The 19,498-nt window shown below is 37.1% G+C and overlaps 1 protein-coding gene across 50 annotated transcripts in view; it reads right to left on the bottom strand.

The window, feature by feature from the left end:
* The window catches only part of SOX6 (SRY-box transcription factor 6), a 586,648-nt gene that overhangs the window by 106,728 nt on the left and 460,422 nt on the right, over window positions 1-19,498 (bottom strand). For 42 of the 50 annotated variants that reach the window (XM_087855313.1, XM_087855321.1, XM_087855326.1 and 39 more), the window contains 2 exons: window positions 14,762-14,841; window positions 13,150-13,272 (listed from right to left, as the gene is read on the bottom strand). In XM_087855313.1, the coding sequence (XP_087711439.1) occupies window positions 13,150-13,272; window positions 14,762-14,841 (203 nt within the window). The remainder of the gene's footprint in view (window positions 1-13,149; window positions 13,273-14,761; window positions 14,842-19,498) is intronic. The other 8 variants (XM_087855327.1, XM_045796563.2, XM_087855298.1 and 5 more) reach the window with 1 other exon arrangement.

Raw genomic sequence — 19,498 nt, forward strand, 5'->3', positions numbered from 1 at the left:
ATTGCCTGTTTGTGAAGGCTTTTCTTTCAATATGGTGGCATTTTTTTCTTAATTAGTGGAAAGTCCAGTTTAAAGTACCTTATTCACCGGCTGGCCGTCACTTCTTTTTAAGAACACTGCACTGGGCCTTATGCTTTTTTAATTCGGGAGCAGTCATCAGGCATAGGTGTTAAGACAAAAAGATTTCAAAAAGCCTATACACAACCATCTTGGTCAACCAGTAAGTGAATATATTTATATACATATTTACCAAATGATTTGCTACATGTTCTCTGTTCTTATCACTTTGAAGTGTTGCTCACTTAGTTGGGTTCCTCCCTAGGCTATTACCATAAGAGGTCAATAACTTCCTTAGCCTGAGTGCCTAAAGCATGTAGTATATGCTTTTAAAATATTTTTTAATGAATAAATGAATTAAAAAGATACTAGTATAAAGGTGTGGAGAGAAATGATGTTTATTGAGTATTTACCATGTAGCAGACCTTGTGCTAGGCGACTGGATTGTACTATCTCATTTAATCCTTACAATATGAGAGGTGTCATCATCCCCATCTCACAGATGAGGAGACTGAGGTGCAGGGAAAGTTAGCTCAAGGTCACACAGCTCTTTTTTGTGTATTTGTTTGTTTTTGGTCACATAGCTTTGTTAACTGAAGAGGTCTTGACGAGCCAAGAAGCGCTGCTTTCTTGAAACCTCCAAGCCATTCACTATCATACAAACAGAAAACATGTCAGAGCGCAAGCTAGCTGCTGAGTAAGGAGGAAGCATGTCGCTCCGCTACATGGTAGCAAATCATCACCTAATGATGTACAGTCACCTTCCTGTTTCATAGTGAAGTATATCTGTGTGTGGTGATAGCGTCTCATAATTCGGAGATGTAGCAGAGCTGAATCTAAAATCAGGAATGGTATGGCTGGATATAGATGGATTATGTATGACTATTTTGCTTTGCAACTAAAAAATGTCTCTTTATTAAATGACTAAAAAATGCTCATTATTAAAATGATTGGTAAATGGATGGGGAAATGAAGGGCTTCCACCCCAGTCAGTCGTATCCAGGCTTCTGCTATCTCAACAAAGCTTCTCACTCTCTCCTGGTTGTGTTCCATCTAAGCCATGATTTATCTGTGCATTATCCAGAGACTGCCCCGTGGGTCCTGGAGCAAACACTTGCTTGGACGTGAAGAAAATGTTCTGAGCAGGTAAACAGCCATGCTGCAGAGAGGGGTGTCTTTCCGTACGGGGGCTAAGGAACTCCTAAACTCGGGAGGGCAATCCCAGCGTAGTGAGGACTACATGGGCCACACGCTCCACTGCATTTACTGACAGGGAGTGTTTCTCCTGCCTTTTTTTTTTTTTTTTAATTTATTTGCTTTTCTCTTTTTAAGCAGAGCAAGTGATACTCCATTGAGAATGCGATGCTAAACCACTTTTCCTTCAGAGTTTTTAAACTGGGCCTCTGAGAAGGAGTTTGATACAATTCAATGACTGAAGTAATACCTTTGTCCATTTGAGCATTAAATGGCCCGTTGAAATACAGCTTAGTTAGAGAGAATTTCAGAAAATAGTACTTTCTAATTTTTTTTTTTTTAATTTCTCTCCCAGCTGACTAGAGTAGAGCTTGGAAAATGCAGCTCAATCACTTTCCACAGCCTCTCAGGTCAGCCTCTCACCAGTGTTAATTAAATATAACCCCCTTAGAATACGAGAGGTTAAGTGAGAGCAACGCTGCGTTCTTCTCCAATATACTACCGTGAACACAACTGGCCATAATCTGTTTATAAGAAGGCTTCCGTGAACACAGAAGTCTCACTAAGGAAAAATTATAAGAGGAAAAGCTACATAATGCATCAACTGTTCATTGCATAATATATTTTAACCTACACATTTCTATATCCATTGTGCTTAAATAACACATACCCCATAAAGGAAATTGGTGTAACAGATGGTTTCAGTTCTGGGTAGCAAATGCAGACCAGTTTTCAGTGTGATAAAGTAAAACCGTAAAAGCCAGGGCATAATTCAGTCAATTTCTTACCTAAAAGTCTTCCTTCCTCTCAAGTTAGAGAACTTGCCCCTGACAGCGACAAGTATTGGTGTATTTTCTCTTTTTAGCGGATGCTCTATCTTCTATAGCACAACTTGGCCAAACTCTAAAAGTGGACAATTGCGGAAATAATGGCTCTATACTAGCCGCTTTCAGTTAGAAGGCTTTTTAAACTATTGGGTTTACAGTTTTAAAAAGTTCCATACACTGTCCGGAGCTATTTGTAAACGAAATCACTTAAAATAAAGCTCTTTTAATACTCTATAATTAGTCTTGTCTCTCTGAACATGACTTTACTGTAAAGGCTCCTTCCTGACTCTCCTATTGTCCCAAGATTGCTGAGAAGAACGCAGCCAAGCGATAATTCAACATTATTGCTGCTTCAGTGCACTAATCGCTTAAAGAGCAGCAAAGACTCTGTGCTCTCTGCCCCTCGGCCCCCACAGCCTCCTGGCCCAAGGCAGGCATCCCGACCCAGCCATGTCCAGATGTCAAGAGGAATCCCCAGCTCCTGATGCAGCAGGCGCTCCATTCCAGTATGGTCAAACATCTGCTTCCTCTGCTGGCATGCAACCTGCTGAGCATGCTCAGAGCTCAGAGGGCAGCACGGGCAAGGGATGGGCGAGGGCACACTCCCCAGCTACCCCCGGATACTCGCCGGAACTTTGAAATTAGGAGACAGCCCCAGAAACCCTCAAAAGAATAGAGCTCTGGCACTCGGCAAAAACATTCTAAGCATTTTCCTCAAAAGAAAACTACAGAACGAGATAAGAGAGATTTCATGAGACGTCTTCTTATCCTTGTTAAATTCTATTAGGCTTCAAGTTTCTTCTGGACGGCTAACTGGAAATTTGGAAAATACATGAACTCTTGGGGATCCCAAGAATGTCTTGATGACTTTGAAATTTTCCCCTTTTGTAATGCAATTAAATTACTTTTAATTCACTTAAATACTATAACAGGGGAGTGAGTTATGCACAGAAGCTTTTAAATGACTGAGCTTCCTACATATCAGTCAGCAGAGTTTAAAGCAAAGAATCCCAGTCAAGAAGTAAATTTTAAAATGCACTTACACCATCTCGTATAGTCCTAATTTTGTTTAATAGATGAGTAATCTGGTTCAAGTCACTTAATCCATCTGAGCCTCACTTTCTTCTTCTAAAATATGGGGATAATATTAAAGTACGTTTATTATAAAGAGGAAATATAAATTGCTCATTAAACTGTAAAAAACTATACCACATGTATTATATATGTGTTGGTATGTGTATATCTGTATACATATAAATAATATCCATACTATTCTTATACATGTTTTGTTTCATTTTGTTTTTAGCAAGAAATTCAGGTTTCCTTTGTAATATCCAATTCACACACCAGATGCAGGTTTTCTGCCAAGAATGATTCCACTCATCCTATGGGATCTCCATAAATAGCATCCTATAAAAACTAATGAACAGTTCCCGGTCCTCACCAAATTTCATATTTACTTCACTCTGAAAGATAGGCTTCTATACAGTTATAGTCAGAAATAGTATTCCTTTACTGAAAGTCAGAGTAGGTGGTATGCTTAATACAATTGAAAAGATGAGCCTGAGGAAAATGGTGAGTGTTCCAGCCAGAAGTGACTGCTAGAATAAAATTCTTGGTTTTGAAGATCAAAGCGGAGCTGAGGATAAGCAATCAAATAAGTCTCAGCTTTTACCAATCTGCCCATCCAGGCTCAGGCACAGTAGACTGACAGATGGCACTTCTGCTAAAATGAGTGAGATTTGCAATCCCAACTCTTCATCATATAAAGATGCCTCCCCCACTAGAATGTAAACTCCATGAGGGCAAGGACTTTGTTTTATTCACTGCTCTTTTCCCAATATCTAAGACAGGTTTTCTCAACCTCAACACGACTGTTTTTTGGACTGGATCATTTTTGTTTGTCGGGGTTGGCGGAGGTGGGGGGTAACTATCTATTGTAGGATATTCAGCAGTATCCCTAGATGCTTTACCCACTAGATGCCAGTAGAATCTCCGCCCCCACCTCCAAGTCATAACAATCAGTAATGTCTCCAGACATTGTCAACTGAACCGTAGGAGGCAACACTGCCTCCTATTGAGGATTATTGGTCTAGAATAATACCTGGCACTAGATAAATATTTGTTGAATAATTGAATGATTAAATTTGTTACGTTTGAATTTTCATACAAACTCTTCCAAATTTCCTGAGCATAATTTATAAGCTCCCTTTTCAAAAAAAAAAAAAAGATTTTGATACAACTCTAAGATACGCTATGCGTTATGTCACTGAAACCAGTCATATTCAAACTAACAGTGTAATTTCCAATAACAAGAATTAAAAAAGAAAATTTATAATACTTCATTCTTACTTTAGTTTCAGCGGATAAGTGAATTAGAGTGAAAATTTGACAAATATTCCAAAAGTGGATTTTCTAGATTAAAAACAGCTCTATTTCAAACTGGCTTTGCATGTTACCATATGCTTGCACTTTGTAGGGTTTGAGATGGTCAACACATGTATAAATTTTAAGAAATAAATTTTTTATACATACCTATCATTTATTTATTTTTGTTTTAGTTCATACTGCTCAAGGTCAATAACATTAGGGAAATCACTGATAAGATACCAACGATCATAGTTTAGATTAATTTATATATTATGACATCAAAGGTTGGTTACAGATATTATAGCTGTGCTATAAGAGAAACACATAATAAGGAATGAACTCAATGCAGTTTCCTGAAAATTAAGAATTCTGATTTAAGTCCTTAAACCAAGAGGATGGAAGTCTTGGGAAACTTATTTGGCTCTATTCTGCCTTCATTTTTTAGTGTGTAAAAAGGAAATGCAAATACTTAGCTAACCTCACATTAAACGATTATAAATATAAAGGAATTGGTATTATAAAACAAAACAAAACAAATTAATTCCTCTCAGTCTGACTCAAGATGACCCTACTGATGTCATCAATTATAAGGGAGGAATGAAAGATGGAAAGATGTGATGTGATTTTTTCATCCACACAGCAACCAGTACAGAGTACAGAGTAGATGTTTTGGGCTTGTTTATTTATATTTAGAAAAGAATCCATTATTAGTGCCATTTAGGCTTGGAATATATGTAAGAGAAACCAGTTATTATCCTAACCCTAATAATCTAGAACAGTCAGAATAATGCATGATGGTTTCAAATCACTGCAGAGAGCCTGAATATTACAAATTTTCCCTGAATTTACAATTCAGATGGATTTTGTACAAACATATATACCTGTAGCATCCGAATTTTTCTACAAATAAAAGAGAAAGGAAATTTGGCAGAGTGGTATTAACTATGTGTTAGCTCTACTGATCAGTATTATTCTTTCATTTGGTCATGTCTATGAGGGGAATCCATCCAACTGAGCTTCTCAATCCCTTTTAATTAAAACATCATTTAAAATATTTTTGGATTGGAAGAATTAATATTGTTAAAATGTCCATACCACCCAGAGTGATCTGCAGATGCAATGCAATGCCTATCAAAATCATAATGGCATTTTTTACAGAAATAGAAAAAATCAATTCTAAAATTCATATGCAACCACAAAAGACACTGAACAGCCACAGCAATCTTGAACAAGAACAAAGCTGGAAGTATCACACTTCTTATTTTCAAAATATACTACAAAGTTACAGTAATCAAAACAGTATGATACTGACATAAAACAGATATATAGAGCAATGAAACAGAATGGAGAAACCAGAAATAAACTCAAGCATACACAGTCAAAGAATCACTGACAAAGGTAATGAGAATACCCAAAATAAAGGATAGCCATTTCAATGAGTGGCAGTGGGGAAACAATACCCACGTGCAGAATAACTAAATTGGACCTTTATCTTAAGCCATACATGAGAATTACTTAAGGTGGATTAAAGACTTAACTGTAAGACCTGAAACTTTGGGGTATATATCCAAAGGAACTGAGATCAAGATATGAAAGAGGTATCTTCACTCCCATGTTCATTGAAACATTATTCACAATAGCCAAGATATGGAAGCAACCTAAATGCTCACTGATGGATGAATGGATAAAGAGATTAATGGATACAATGGAATATTATTCAGCCTAAAAAGGAGGAAATCCTGCCATTGTGACAACATGGATGAACTTGTAGGACATTATGCTAAGTTAAATATTCCAGACATGGAATGACAAATACTGTGCAATATGACTAACATAAAGAATCTAAAATAGTCAAACTCATAGGGCAGAGAATAGAATGGGGTTGCCAGGAATTGGGGGAGGGGAAATGGGAGGTATTAGTCAAAGGGCACAAAGTTTCAGTTAAGAGATCTATTGCATAGCATAGAGCATATGGTTCTTAATTCTGTACTGTGTACTTAAACACAAAGATGGTAGAACTTAGGTTAAATGTTCTTATCACACAAAATAATAACAATAAGAAGAAGCAGAGTAGGTGACAAATATGTTTATGGCATAGTTTGTGGTATGGTTTCATGTATGTTTATTTGTCTCCAAACTCATCCAATTGTATATAATAAATATGCACAGCTTTTTGTATGTCCATCATACCTCAGTAAGGTGATTTTTTAAAAACACTTTTGTCCTGCACAGTCTGTTCTGTTACCTGACATTGAAAAATATCTCATCATATCTTTTTCTGATTTAAATTTCCTAAATGTTGCATATCCTGACTTAATCTATGATTAGAAATTGAAGTGAAGGGGCGCCTGGGTGGCACAGCGATTGAGCGTCTGCCTTCGGCTCAGGGCGTGATCCCGGCGTTCTGGGATCGAGCCCCGCATCAGGCTCCTCTGCTATGAGCCTGCTTCTTCCTCTCCCACTCCCCCTGCTTGTGTTCCCTCTCTCGCTAGCTGTCTCTATCTCTGTCGAATAAATAAATAAAATCTTTAAAAAAAAAAAGTGAAGTGAAACATTTTTGAAAACACTAGAATGTTTTGCTTTCAAACCTTCCAATGTATCCTTAATCACACCATCTCTCTGATTTCTAAGATAGCCACTAATAACATACATACATGCAGATATGTAATATGTGATACCAACAAAACAACACCCTGAAACTCCAGTTTGGTAAAAACAGGAATAAAAATACCTGTCACTATTTTAGAAACCATTGCATCTTACAGGCAGTCTGTTTAAATACAAGTATTCACACACTGGGAGCTCCCTGTTAGTAGATTAATTAGTGAAGCTGGAGCTAAATGAATAGTGGTCGAAATCTTACATAAGGAAAGATAGAGGACTGCACTAGTTTTGTAATTCCAAGGTCCTGGGCTCCTAAAACCCTCTCTGTGAGTACACCTGAACATCCCATCAATCACATAACTTAAATATAGTGATTAACAGGGCTTATATGTGAGAAGAGCCATACTCTCTCAACTGTTAGGTATTACTTAAAACTTATGGAAAAGCACATTTTTAAAAGAAAATACAGTTTAGCCAATGTTTTAATTTGTGGGTAGATATAACCTTATTCTGTTTCATTGAATATAAGTCTGATTTCCAAACACTAGGAAATGTTTTCATATTTTGCATCCTTCTATGACCTGCCTATATTTCTTTAACCTCCATCAGGATTCACTTGGTACCTGCTGTTTTTCTTAAGAAGCATACCTAGAAATAAAAAAATTCTTTATATGAAATAGTGCCTCCCTAAACACAGGGCACCTAACCAAAGAAAAATGTTTTCAAAGCAACTTGGGTCCCAAATAGCCACCAAAGACAAAATTCATTAATTCATTAATTTACCAAATACTGTGCCAGGCGATATTGGGGATTCAACAGTAAACAAAAGAGACAAAATCCCTGAATGCAGTGACTTACATTCTAGTAGATTAGAGCTGCTTCAGGCAGCAAACGCAGAGCAGAACTGACTGCTTATTGGGATGTTGGAAAGTTTTTTCCTATTTTGGTGAAGTTTTTTTTTGTTTTTTGGTTTTTTTTTTGGAAATCTAATATATGCCTCCTTACCCCACTTACTATTCACAACGACCCTGAAAATGATTATTATCTCCATTTTACAAAAAAAAAATGTAATTTGAGAACACTATAGGACAGCATGGCAAGTAACAATGGAAACTCAAATCCAAGACTCTGATTCCAAAGTGGAGTTCATTCCATTAGTCCACAGCTCATCTAATCCCAGTTGTACTGATATTCCCAAATTCTGTCACACTTTTAAAGTCAAAAGGGGTGAGGGAGGGCTGATTAAGGGAAAAGAAAGCATTTCTCCTCAAAGCATAACCCCATGGTTGGCATCCTCAAAACAAGCTTTGAATCAGTGCATTCCTTTTTCTCCATTGGATAGCTAGTAACAGGTCACTCTAATCAACTCTTTATTCAACTCTCTATTAGAAATGATAACCTCCCCAGCAAAGCCTAACTCACCCTCTCATTCCTCTACATCAGTGAGGCATGTTTACAACTACAAACAAGAAAACAGGGTATGAGCCAGAGAAGAGCATTTAAATATAATATCATAAAGATTCAGGCTGGAACTGAAATAGAATTAGAGCATTCTCAATGTTGATGGGTACTTCTTCACTTTCCATTTGTAGCATGAAAATTGACAATATCATTTAAATAAAATATGTGTTTGCATTTACTTCTGCAAAAATTTCAATTGTTCTCCTCCATCTTTGCAAACTTGGCAAGACTTTAATAGTTTCATTTAAGAGTAACTTATGATTGATAGGTTTTCCTAATGTTTTAAGGCTCTAATTATACTCCTTTTCTCAAATCTCCCTAAAGTATACATAGTGGCCATTGAATAAAGGTGAAAATCTACTTATATTGATATTTAAAATTTTTCGTATTTAATTCCTTTCATTTTAGGCTACTATCCATACTATCATTATAAGAACTCGTCTGTTAAAATATGTTCCAACTAAAGCTTGGTAGGCTTTGAATGCGCGATAAAAATCATTCTCGGAGGCTAATGAAGACAGAAACTCTGCCTGTAACAATATTAAGTTTGTTTTCTCTGGTGATTCAGAGAAGTGAGCAATCTGTCAGTAATACATTGAGTGAAATTACTTGTCTTGTAGGAATAACTGCTGACAGTCACTTTATCTCAGGGCTGACCCAAACATCTCCCTGCTGACAAACAAATTACTATGTCTAACTTTGAAAAGGTAACTAGCTTGTTTTTAATTTTGATTGGTCTTTCAGAATCTCCTGTACGTACACTCAGTCCCATCCTTCATTGTATTAAAAAAAAAAAAAAAGCCACAAAAAGTGTCTGGGGGAGGGGCAGGTTTGAATTAATGAGAAAGAAAAAAAAAGTAAGGAAAGAAAAACTCTATCATTTGGCACTAAGAAAAAGAACTGCTATTGCTTCTTTCCAAGACTGTTATGCAGATAAAACTGGTAAGTGTGTCTACCCAACATTAAGACTGGCAGTGCCGCCAGTGACTGACTGGGTGACTGAACACATTACTGAGACAGTATTGTAGGAATTAATTTTCTTCAATAAAGTGATTTTTAAGGCTCATATATTTCACAATCTAAACATATGTCACTGTTTCATAAACAAAATAAATGGATTAAAATAATACATTACCAATATGCTGACATGTGGAGATATTTTAATTAGAAATTCTTAAGCTGTGTGATATTTAACTGCTGTATTTGCTAAAGAGAAGCATGCATCATTTAATAAGAAAGCACAAGACAGGTGTATCACTTTGCATGCTATGGTACCAGATTGTATTTAATATAAGCTACATCTATGAAGCAACATTGCTCCCAATTACAAACAAAACAAAGAAAACAAAATTACTTTTAAGGATCTATCATATTGAAACTCACCACATAAAATGAATTGATACATTGAAGCTACTTTTTCATTTAAAAAAGAAAGAAGTTACTCAGAGCTTAGTTTTTGAGCCATTATTTCTTCAGAAACAATTTAACATCTTAGCTATTTAAAGGCCATATTTACATGACTGCCTCATTATACTGGTCCCCCTTCCTTAACATTCTTTCTGATGTACTTGAAGGACCAATGCTAACATAGCTGAGGAAAGCAAATGGCAACTGGTCCTGAAATTTATACGGGTAGAGAATTGGAATAAGTAGCAATATAATATATTGTTTACTATAGCAAGTGCCCTCTGTTCTCTAAAGGTCAAAAGCACTGTAACCTTAGAGTTACAGTTTCTGATTGTTCCCAGGGTTAAATACATTATCAAAATTAATGGTTCAAGCCCCTCAACCTTCAGATATATGAGTATTCATGCCTCCATCTGCTGAACTGTTCAACTAAAAATAGCATTCTTTGGCCTTCTCTCCCCTAATATTGTGCCCCTGAGGCAGAGAAAACCATGCCTTAGATCAGCACAGAGTACCAAGGCTTTCCTGTATCTTGCTTATTTTAAAGAAAGAAAGAACTGGAATATGCTAATGTAAGAGGGGTCTTCGCACTTTAAATACCTTTTTTTTCTACTTGATAACAAAATTTCGGGCTTTCAGTGCAGAACTAGAAATGCTGTTAAGATTTATCCAGGCTCATTAATGTTAAAAGTCACAACCTTTGAAGAACAAACGAACTGTAACACCAGGTAAAGAGGACCAGTTCTGAGCAGAGCCGCCAGGTGTATCTGAAGGTGGGGAGGTAGGCTGACAGTGGCACGTACATGCTATGGGCTCTTCTTCCTAAGAATCTCTGCTTAGAAATAAAACCAGTTAACATAATTGTAATGCTTCCTTAGTATCAACAGTCTATCATGATCGTGGTTGTTAACAGAGCTGTGACATTTTAGCTTGTCAAAGAAGGGAAGAATTAGAAAAGAGCAGACATTAAAATCGATAAGGCAAGATATTATTAAATTTTCTCTTTACTTTTGCTTATCGTTTCAAACGTGAGTGTCTGTAGTAGCTTACATGTGTATGTCTCCTGTGCTTTTCATGGACGTCCCCATAAACATGGGATGCTCATACCAGGAAAGTTTGGGAAACCTGCCTTTCAAACAAGGTCAGTCTTTCCTAACCAGTGTACAATGTAAGCAAACAGAGCAAAGGTTTACTGACATGCAGGGGTTGGGGGAAAGGTGCAAGAAATGAAAGCAAGAAAACAGAGCGAGAATTAACAAAAACCCAGGAAACTTTCAAATGGGCCCAAACTTAAACTGCAAAATCTGAGGAGTCCCTCACGAGCTGGTTCTCTATTTATCCTAATGCGAGTGACAGACGTGCGGCTTAGGCTGTGCTTCTAGATCGGCTCCGCTACAGAACTACACAGATCTGGCACTCACACACATGATATCATAGTTTCCAGAAGCCCAACAGAAGCCAGATTTGGCAGCATCAGGGGGCCGTGATGGTGGCAGGGAGAGAAGTCAACCTAAGTGAAAAATTAGTCACAGAAGCGATTGGGTAGAAAACTGCTGACGGAGAAAGGTGGATGGGATAGATCTCAACACCTCAAGAGAAAATAAAAGTCAAAGAGAGGAAGTCTTGAATTTGAGCCAAGACCACCGCTTTCACATTCGTCCAAGCGCTTAAACATTTAACAAGCTACCTGTCCTGAGTGGGGGCGCTGCTAACTGGCATCACACATGAAGTCGTTCTTCATATGCAGTTATCCCTACATTGGCACCCTAGGCATGGTAGATCTTCAGAATGTCCAGAAATATGGTACCTTCTCTGCAGCCAAAAGACAGCTTTATGAAAGGAATCCCTTCTTGCTGTCTAGAAGATAGCAGATACTCTGACAGTATATGCCTGGTCATGTCTGGGTGGGAAGCCCCCGTATAACTTATATCAAAGTGACAGGAAAAGAGGGAGGCAGGCAGCTAGCTCTGGAACTCTTCCTTAGGCTACTTCCAAGGTGGCTTTTGATCTTGTCTTCTTTTTTCTTCTTAGGGGTGATCTTTCTCTATTATTTTTCAAAAATAAAGATTCAAAAGCAGCAGAGAAGATAAATCAAAGGGATACTCTATTGATTATACAGTATTTGATACGCATAGACTGCCAGAGCCAATAGGATCTGAATATATAGCTTTGCTTGATGCAATTCTTTCTCTCTCTCTCTCTCTCTTTTTTTTTTGAGTTGAGTTTCCCATCCTAGGTTAGAACATAACATTTAGTATTAGATCTAACCTAGAAAGTTAAAAAGTTAAAGTGTGTTTCAGTCTGAGGTAGCCTATCTCCATTTTCTTTTCCTTCCTTCCTTCTTTCTTTCTTTCTTTCTTTCTTTCTTTCTTTCTTTCTTTATTTATTTATTTATTTATTTATTTATTTTTTTATTTTTTGTGATTCAACAGATAGTGGCAGCCCTAATAGTGTTGGAGAGGGACTCCTGTGATATGAGAGAGAAATCAAGCATGAAATTAGAGAGATGAGGACTAGACCCCTATAAAAGAAAAAGGCTTGGTTTTCAAAAGAGCCATAAAAGCCATCTTTTCTCCCAAGTGGTAAGAATATCCCAGAAAAACAACAAAGAGCTTTATTGGAAGTTAAACTCGAAAGGAACACTATAGATGTTCATGGGGGCAAAAAGCAACCAGCCAGGCCCTGGCACCCGGCTCAACCTCAGCCAGAGAAAACAAAATTCAGAAACCTCAATCAGACAGTTAGAAATCCTGGGTACTAACTGCAGTAACTCTGACTCCGGGAATATGGTACAGCCTTGGTCTCTCTGAACCTCCACTGTTTTGTCTATAGTTACAGAATTATATTTTATCAACTTTGCAGGGTTATTATATGGTCAAATGAGATTTTTAAAAAAAATGTTTCTGAACATTATACAGCACTATACATAAAAGGAGCAGAAGAGTAAGGGAAAAAGGGATGGTTTTGAATATACTTGTAAAGAATTTGCCTGAATATTTATAGCAACAAACAACTTAAGTCATTAGGGGCATTGGTTCGGGGCTTGCCTCCTTCTGTGAAAGAAAAGGAGCAAAATGAGCCTCCTTAGAAACGAGAAAAAGGGAAAGGTCACATTTTAGTTTTAGATTGAGTGTTTGCCACTTTAAGAAAAAAAAAAAAAAAAAAGCCTAGAATATGACTGAACAATCCAGTCCCCCACCCAATGAAGCACCAATGGAAGCATTCATACCTCAATCTGTTTGTGGTTGTAAGAGTGGCCACCACCATGTTCAAAGGTGTCCAAACTCCTGCCAAAACGGTCACTTAGGCCCTTTAGCCTTGGGTTAATTTGTGGGTGGGAGACATGACCCTTCTGTTTAGTAGCATATTCAGAAAAAAAAAAAAAAAAGACAAAACATACTGTCAGAACTCATGAAACAGAACACATATTTCTAAATCCAGGGTACTGACCACACCAAAGAATAGAAGGTAGAAGGCTGAGGACCCAGACACTGTCTTTCATAGAGACTTGCTTATAGGATCAAGCAATGGTACTGGTTTCACGCTTCTGCCTCTGACTTGAGAAGATACTCTAGCATAGCGATACGGGAAAGGAGACACAGATTAAGTTTATTAGGAGGGAGGTTTCCTTTTAGATTTTTCCAACTGTAGTGAGGTCCAGTGTTAGCAGTGGGGAAGGTGAAGTTTTGGAAGAGAAGTAGGGCTGCTGCCCCTCTTGGGCAAAACGTCGAGCTCTGCTAGGCAGTCCATAGTGGGTAACATCGTCCAGGCTTTCCGGATGAGGCTTATGACAAAAACTCAGAGTGTTGCAAAAATTATTTGCAGACCCAATTAAAAATACTCACAATGATGTTTTTTCATGGTAAAATATTTGCACATTTCTTATATTCAAGCCATAGAGGGAATAGCAAAGAAGAAAAAAAAAATGCCTAGCCAGATGCTATTCCCTTGTAAGAAAACGCAAAAATAATCACAGTAAATTATAAGAATAAAAGACTATCTTTAAACTTCCCACTGTGTTGAAATTCAAGTTCTCCACTATCACGTACTTTCTAAATGTTTGAATACTGAAGGTTTAACCTTTATTTTAATGATATTATCTTTTTGTTTTTGTTAAAATATATATTCATATTAAAAGTCAACTTCCCATTAAAATGGCAGTGCTAGAAGGGTATAAAGATCACCAGGTCCTACTGTAAACCCCTCACTCTACTGTGAAGAAGATAAGGTACAAATGATTTTTTTATCCAGCCTCTAAAACACTGTCTCGCCCAGTTTCACATTATAAGTACAGAACCCTAATCCAGACTGCGGCGGGATGCCGTGCCCGGACTTTCAACTTGGCATGAAGCTAAAGATGAGAATGAGGCTACACATATTCCAGAGCAGTATGTTTATATTTTACCCAACAGTTAAAGTAATTTGGTGAAAACAACTCCTAGCCTATAAGCTGCAAGAAGGAAAATGCCCAACGTTGTTTTCTATTTTGATGTTTACGTGTAAAAGATCATTTGGACATAAATGGAGATGTGGATGGAAAACGGATAAGGAAATAGCTACCATATCCCATAGTAGTTGCCAGTAAAAAAAATTGTAAAACCAGTAACTCACCTGATAGAAAATACAGAGTACTAAGTCATATTATCATTTTTCCTTTAAAAATACTGAAATTGGCAGTTTTCTCTTCTATTTTCAGTATGGTAAGTACACAAGGTGTTAAACCTTCTAGGCTATGCTTAAAAATTATTTAACATTCAGGCCATTATTTAGCATACAGCTGGTTAGCAGTTTTCCACTAAAGAACTGGCTGGTATCCCACATTTTTTTCTTCTGGCACTTACCTGGAGCTGTAAAGGGCTGAGTCCAGAAGTAGCAGCAGCTGCCATTGTTGATGAAATGAACTGTACAGGGTAGTTATCACCTGTCGGAAAGAACAATGCATACAGGTTTAGACAATGCACAGGGAATCGCAGCAGACAAGTACAAACATGGTCCTTGGATTGCCTGAGCTTTACAACATTGCTCTAAGCCCAAACATCTGCAGAAACAAAAGGCTTAGTTGGGCATAGACTTGCAGTGCTGCCTTGGAACTTTTTGTTAACAGATAGCTGGTAGGCAAACTGGCAAAACATGAATGTGATGTTAAAAAAATTAAATGTGCAATTCAAGCATGTTCACTCCATTACAAATCTTGTAATACATCATTTTTTAAGAGTAAAAAAATATCTTAAAGCCAGGCTGACACTCAGTTCACTGAGAATGTATTAAGGTTTTTATGTTGGAACAACAAAAAGTTTTGGCTTGGTAGGCAAAGCAGAGTATTAGAGTCCAAAAAAGATTATGAGCTATTGACTGTCCATAACCCTAAACTTTATTTTACAAAAAATAAAGAAAAAATTTTAAAAATGCAACCTCTTCAATTTGATAGGGGCGAGAAGGAAGCTAATCTTATCTGCCAACATTCTGTGAAACGCCTGGTATCTCCATGAGAGTGGAAGCCGTAGCTTTCTGGGTTAACTTCTGGTGAAACCTAGTACAGAATCATGCACATGAGGCGCTTCTCACTTACTCTTTGATAATGACTTGATTAAATAGCCACACATTTTACACGGGATATCTGCATAAAAGTCTGATAGAGACTGAGCACGCTGTTCAGCAGAGGTCAATGCTACATCTCACGTCTGCCTCCACAACACTCCTACACAGGGGAAGGAAGTGCTTTCTGTGACCTGAGAACACAGGCTGTGTGCGGCGACGTGAAGAACCAAGAGAAAGTAATGAGGAATGTATTGTGATAGTGGTGACTGAAATCAAAATTAATACTCATGGATAAATTACACAATATCAGTGATTTAATGGAGTATCACTTTGGCTGCAGCTACTTATTTAAAGTCAGTGTTATGTACTATCTCTAGGCTATATTTTAATAGGCTGTTCCTCCACACATTTTTGACATTTATAATAATCATGCTGTTTTGCATGAACTTTTCCACACTGAAAGCTGAATGTAATAATGAAGAGACAGTGTAGAAAGAATCACAGCAATAAAGGTAGTCAATTGGAAAGCAATAAAATCTTTTTTTTTTTTTTTTTTTTTTTTTTTTTTTTTTGTGCATGGACACTAATACCTGGAGCCTTCCTGGTGCCCCCCTGCCCCCCCCCCCCCCCCGCTGGCTTCCTGGAGCTCATCCTGCTTGCCACACCAAGTGCTCCTCAGCTGGCCCAATGTAAATGTTAAGTTGCTTTCACTTTTAACAAATTGTTAGCTTCTAATCGACACAGTCTCTTTGCATCATCTCCATAATACCTCATCAGACCATTGAGCACAGTGTGTGCTTGTACACAGTCCAGTAACAATTGGCTTCTGATTGCATATGGAGCACGGCGACAATGCATTCACTAACACGAGATTGTGCTGGTCTCCTATGGAGTCATGTTCAAAATATCTGATCTTGTTTTTCCCCTTCCATGAGGTTGATTTTGGTTTGCAGGGCTACATGAGCTTTTTAAAAAGGATAACTAGGCCAAATTATTTTTATAGTAAATGACTGTCGCTTTATGCTTAAATAATTCTGCTGATCTTCTTGATATTTAAACTAAATTATCTGAAGAAAGAATATCCTAATCTAAGTCAAATAGTATTTCTTTGGTTGATATCTTATCAGGTTAAAAAAAATCACAAAACGATACTAAATTAATGATGCTTCAAAAATAGGGGGAAAAAAATCACCATTCCAACCATCAACATGGACTGCCTCCCGGAACATTTTAGAGCTGTTCTTTCTTTAAATATCATGCATTATTCATACTAACTCTAAACCACAGCCCCCCCTCCCTGTAAGTTTAATACCAGTTGCTTTATTTGTACTAAAACATTTTTCATGTCAAACATATTTAAAAAAATCAAACTCTAAAAGAATTCCCTGGGGCACTCCTTTTTTCATAGCTGTCATGCTTCTATGCTATGAAATAGCTGATTTTTTTTTTATAGTTTTTGGCTTGCCAGTTAATTTATTACTATCTCTACCACACCCTGTAGTACTCTCCAGCTCACCTGCTGGCTACAAACAGCTTTCTTTCCACTGCTGACAAGCATATTTTTAAAATGTTCTTAACCTTTCTACTGGTTTGAATCTGTGTATCTGAATACAATCTTTAGAAAGCTATTTCTCCAGAACATATCGTTGAATCAATACTAAAAGTAAAAATGAGTACATTAGAGCAATGGAGTATATTACAGAGAATGATGAGAAGAGAGGGAAAAGGGAAAGGCAGGAAAGGAAGAAGATAAGAGTGAAGAAGAGAAGGAGGTTAAAAGTAGCAGAGAAAAATGTTAAGAGGGAGACGGATTTAGGGTATTGCGAAGTTTAATTTTTTAATAATAAAGTTATGTGCTTCACCCCCACTCCTTTAATTTTCTCTTTGTAAGAGTCGGTCAAGTAAAAGTTCCCAGTGGCTGACTTGGCAAGAAATCAGTCAACATGTTGTAGCAATTTTTTTCAAATTTGTCTCTGGATTTGAAATGCTTGCGTGAGGATCCATTCTTTCTAAATTTGTACAAAGGGAGATGAAGCCTGTTGGAACAGGTCGGCTTGAGGCACTACTGTAATCTGGCCCTTGCTACTTCTAGTGTAAAAAGACAACCTCCAAAAGCCAATTTGGGAAATAATTCCCATTCTGTAAATTCATCTTTCCAGCCTTCTAGATTTTCCAACTGACTATTTTTAAATGAAGATTACAGAACAAATACAAAACAGATTTAAAACCTATAGAAAATTTGCCTGACATTAGTTTCACTTGTCACAATAGGCAACATTCCTTTGGAACAAAAACAGCTCCCCAGCAAGTCTCTGAATGAGAGAAAGTACCTTTTCTAATTTTCAAGGAAAGTGAAAAGTAGTCAGAACTTATCAAAACTTAAACACAGGAGAAGGGGACCTTGTACGAAGAACCTAGGACCCATTAGACTCAGGCTACCTCTTGCCAGAATACTCCTAGTTTCTGTAATTCAAATATAAATTTCACTTTTATTAAAAAGTCAAAAATCTCATGGGTAAAATTCTGTCCATTTACTTTGATTCCTCAGAAAGACAAGGGACTGGATTGTAGTCTCCTGAGATATTAACTTCAGAATTAACCTACTGAGAAAATCATTTAGAGAGCCTGGAAGGAGTAGAGAAATAAAAATACATTAACCAGGAGACAGGATTCAATGACTTTTCAGTAACTGATTCAAAATCTCACACTTCATTTTCCACCCTCTAAAATGGAATCAAAATACACTACATATCCCTAACTATCTCACAGATTACTGTGTGGTGGCATCACAGGATAGTGGTAAATTATCTGAGTTGCCAAATAACTTATAAGTAGAGCCCATTTTTATAAGCTACCCTCATTCTTGCTACAATATGGAAATATTTCAACCACAATCACCAGCACAGACTTGGACATGCCATTTTGCTTCTTGCCTGGATGTCTGCATTGAGAATAGCAAAATGTTACAATCCCTCTATATTCTGAAACAATGCCATAATCAATCTGAATTTATCTTTGTGAGGCATCACACTGCAGAAAAAGTTAGCAGGTAATGAATGACACATTTAGAATCCTAAAAATAAAATGCAACCTTCAATTTGTTCTGAGGACAACCGGACAAAAAAAATTGGCAAGGATTAAAGTATATATTGCTGATTTCATCATGCTGTTATTTCTCTTGCTAAATTTCTCCTCTATTCATCCAAGAATAGATCAATGAGGAGAAAAGTCTTGATCCCAGGGCATTTTCTAAGAACATATGCATTGTTTTTCATACCTTTAAAGAGATAAGAATCAAGGATCAATCTTATTTTCTTCACTCAGTTAGTAGACATATCCAGACTGTTGACCAATCATATGAAAATCCATGGTATTTGTCATAATAGCAATTAAATAAGTGAATGTGGATAAACTGATATAAATCCATCCATTACAGGGCACCTGGGTGGTGCAGTCAGTTAAATGTCTGACTCTTGGTTTCAGCTCAGGTCATGATCTCAGGGTCATGAGATAGAGCCCCATGTTGGGCTCCGTGCTCAGTGCAGGGTCTGCTTGGGATTCTCTCCCCCTCCCTTTGCCCCTCCCAGTCATGCTTTCTCTCTCTCTGTCAAATGAATAAATAAATCTTTTTAAAAAATAAATAAATCCATCCATTACAAGAAATCAAAAAATATCAACTCAAAGTTCATGCCTTAATACAGCTCACCGATGATATAGCTTCCGTATGTGACGGAGGACATAGTTAAAGTAATCTTGATCTCCAGAACACTAGGTTAGTTTATGTGGATGTGCATATTTTCCTCTTGGATTTCAAAACTCTTATTTAAAAATGAAATTACTAATCTAAAGAACCTCAGAAAAACTGCCTTGATTTCAAGTAGATAAATTTAATTATTCAAGTATTCCAGTAATAGTGGTTATAAACCTCAGCTTTACATATTCTGGAAGAGGTAGAAATAGCTAGCATTACAAGATGAATCCATCTTGGCTGAATCCATACATATAAATCACATATTTTCCACAGCAAATAAAGAGCTAGA

Source organism: Ursus americanus, chromosome 24 (assembly GCF_024610735.1).
Source record: "Ursus americanus isolate L20-20 chromosome 24, mUrsAme1.1.p, whole genome shotgun sequence".
Classification (NCBI taxonomy): domain Eukaryota; kingdom Metazoa; phylum Chordata; class Mammalia; order Carnivora; family Ursidae; genus Ursus; species Ursus americanus.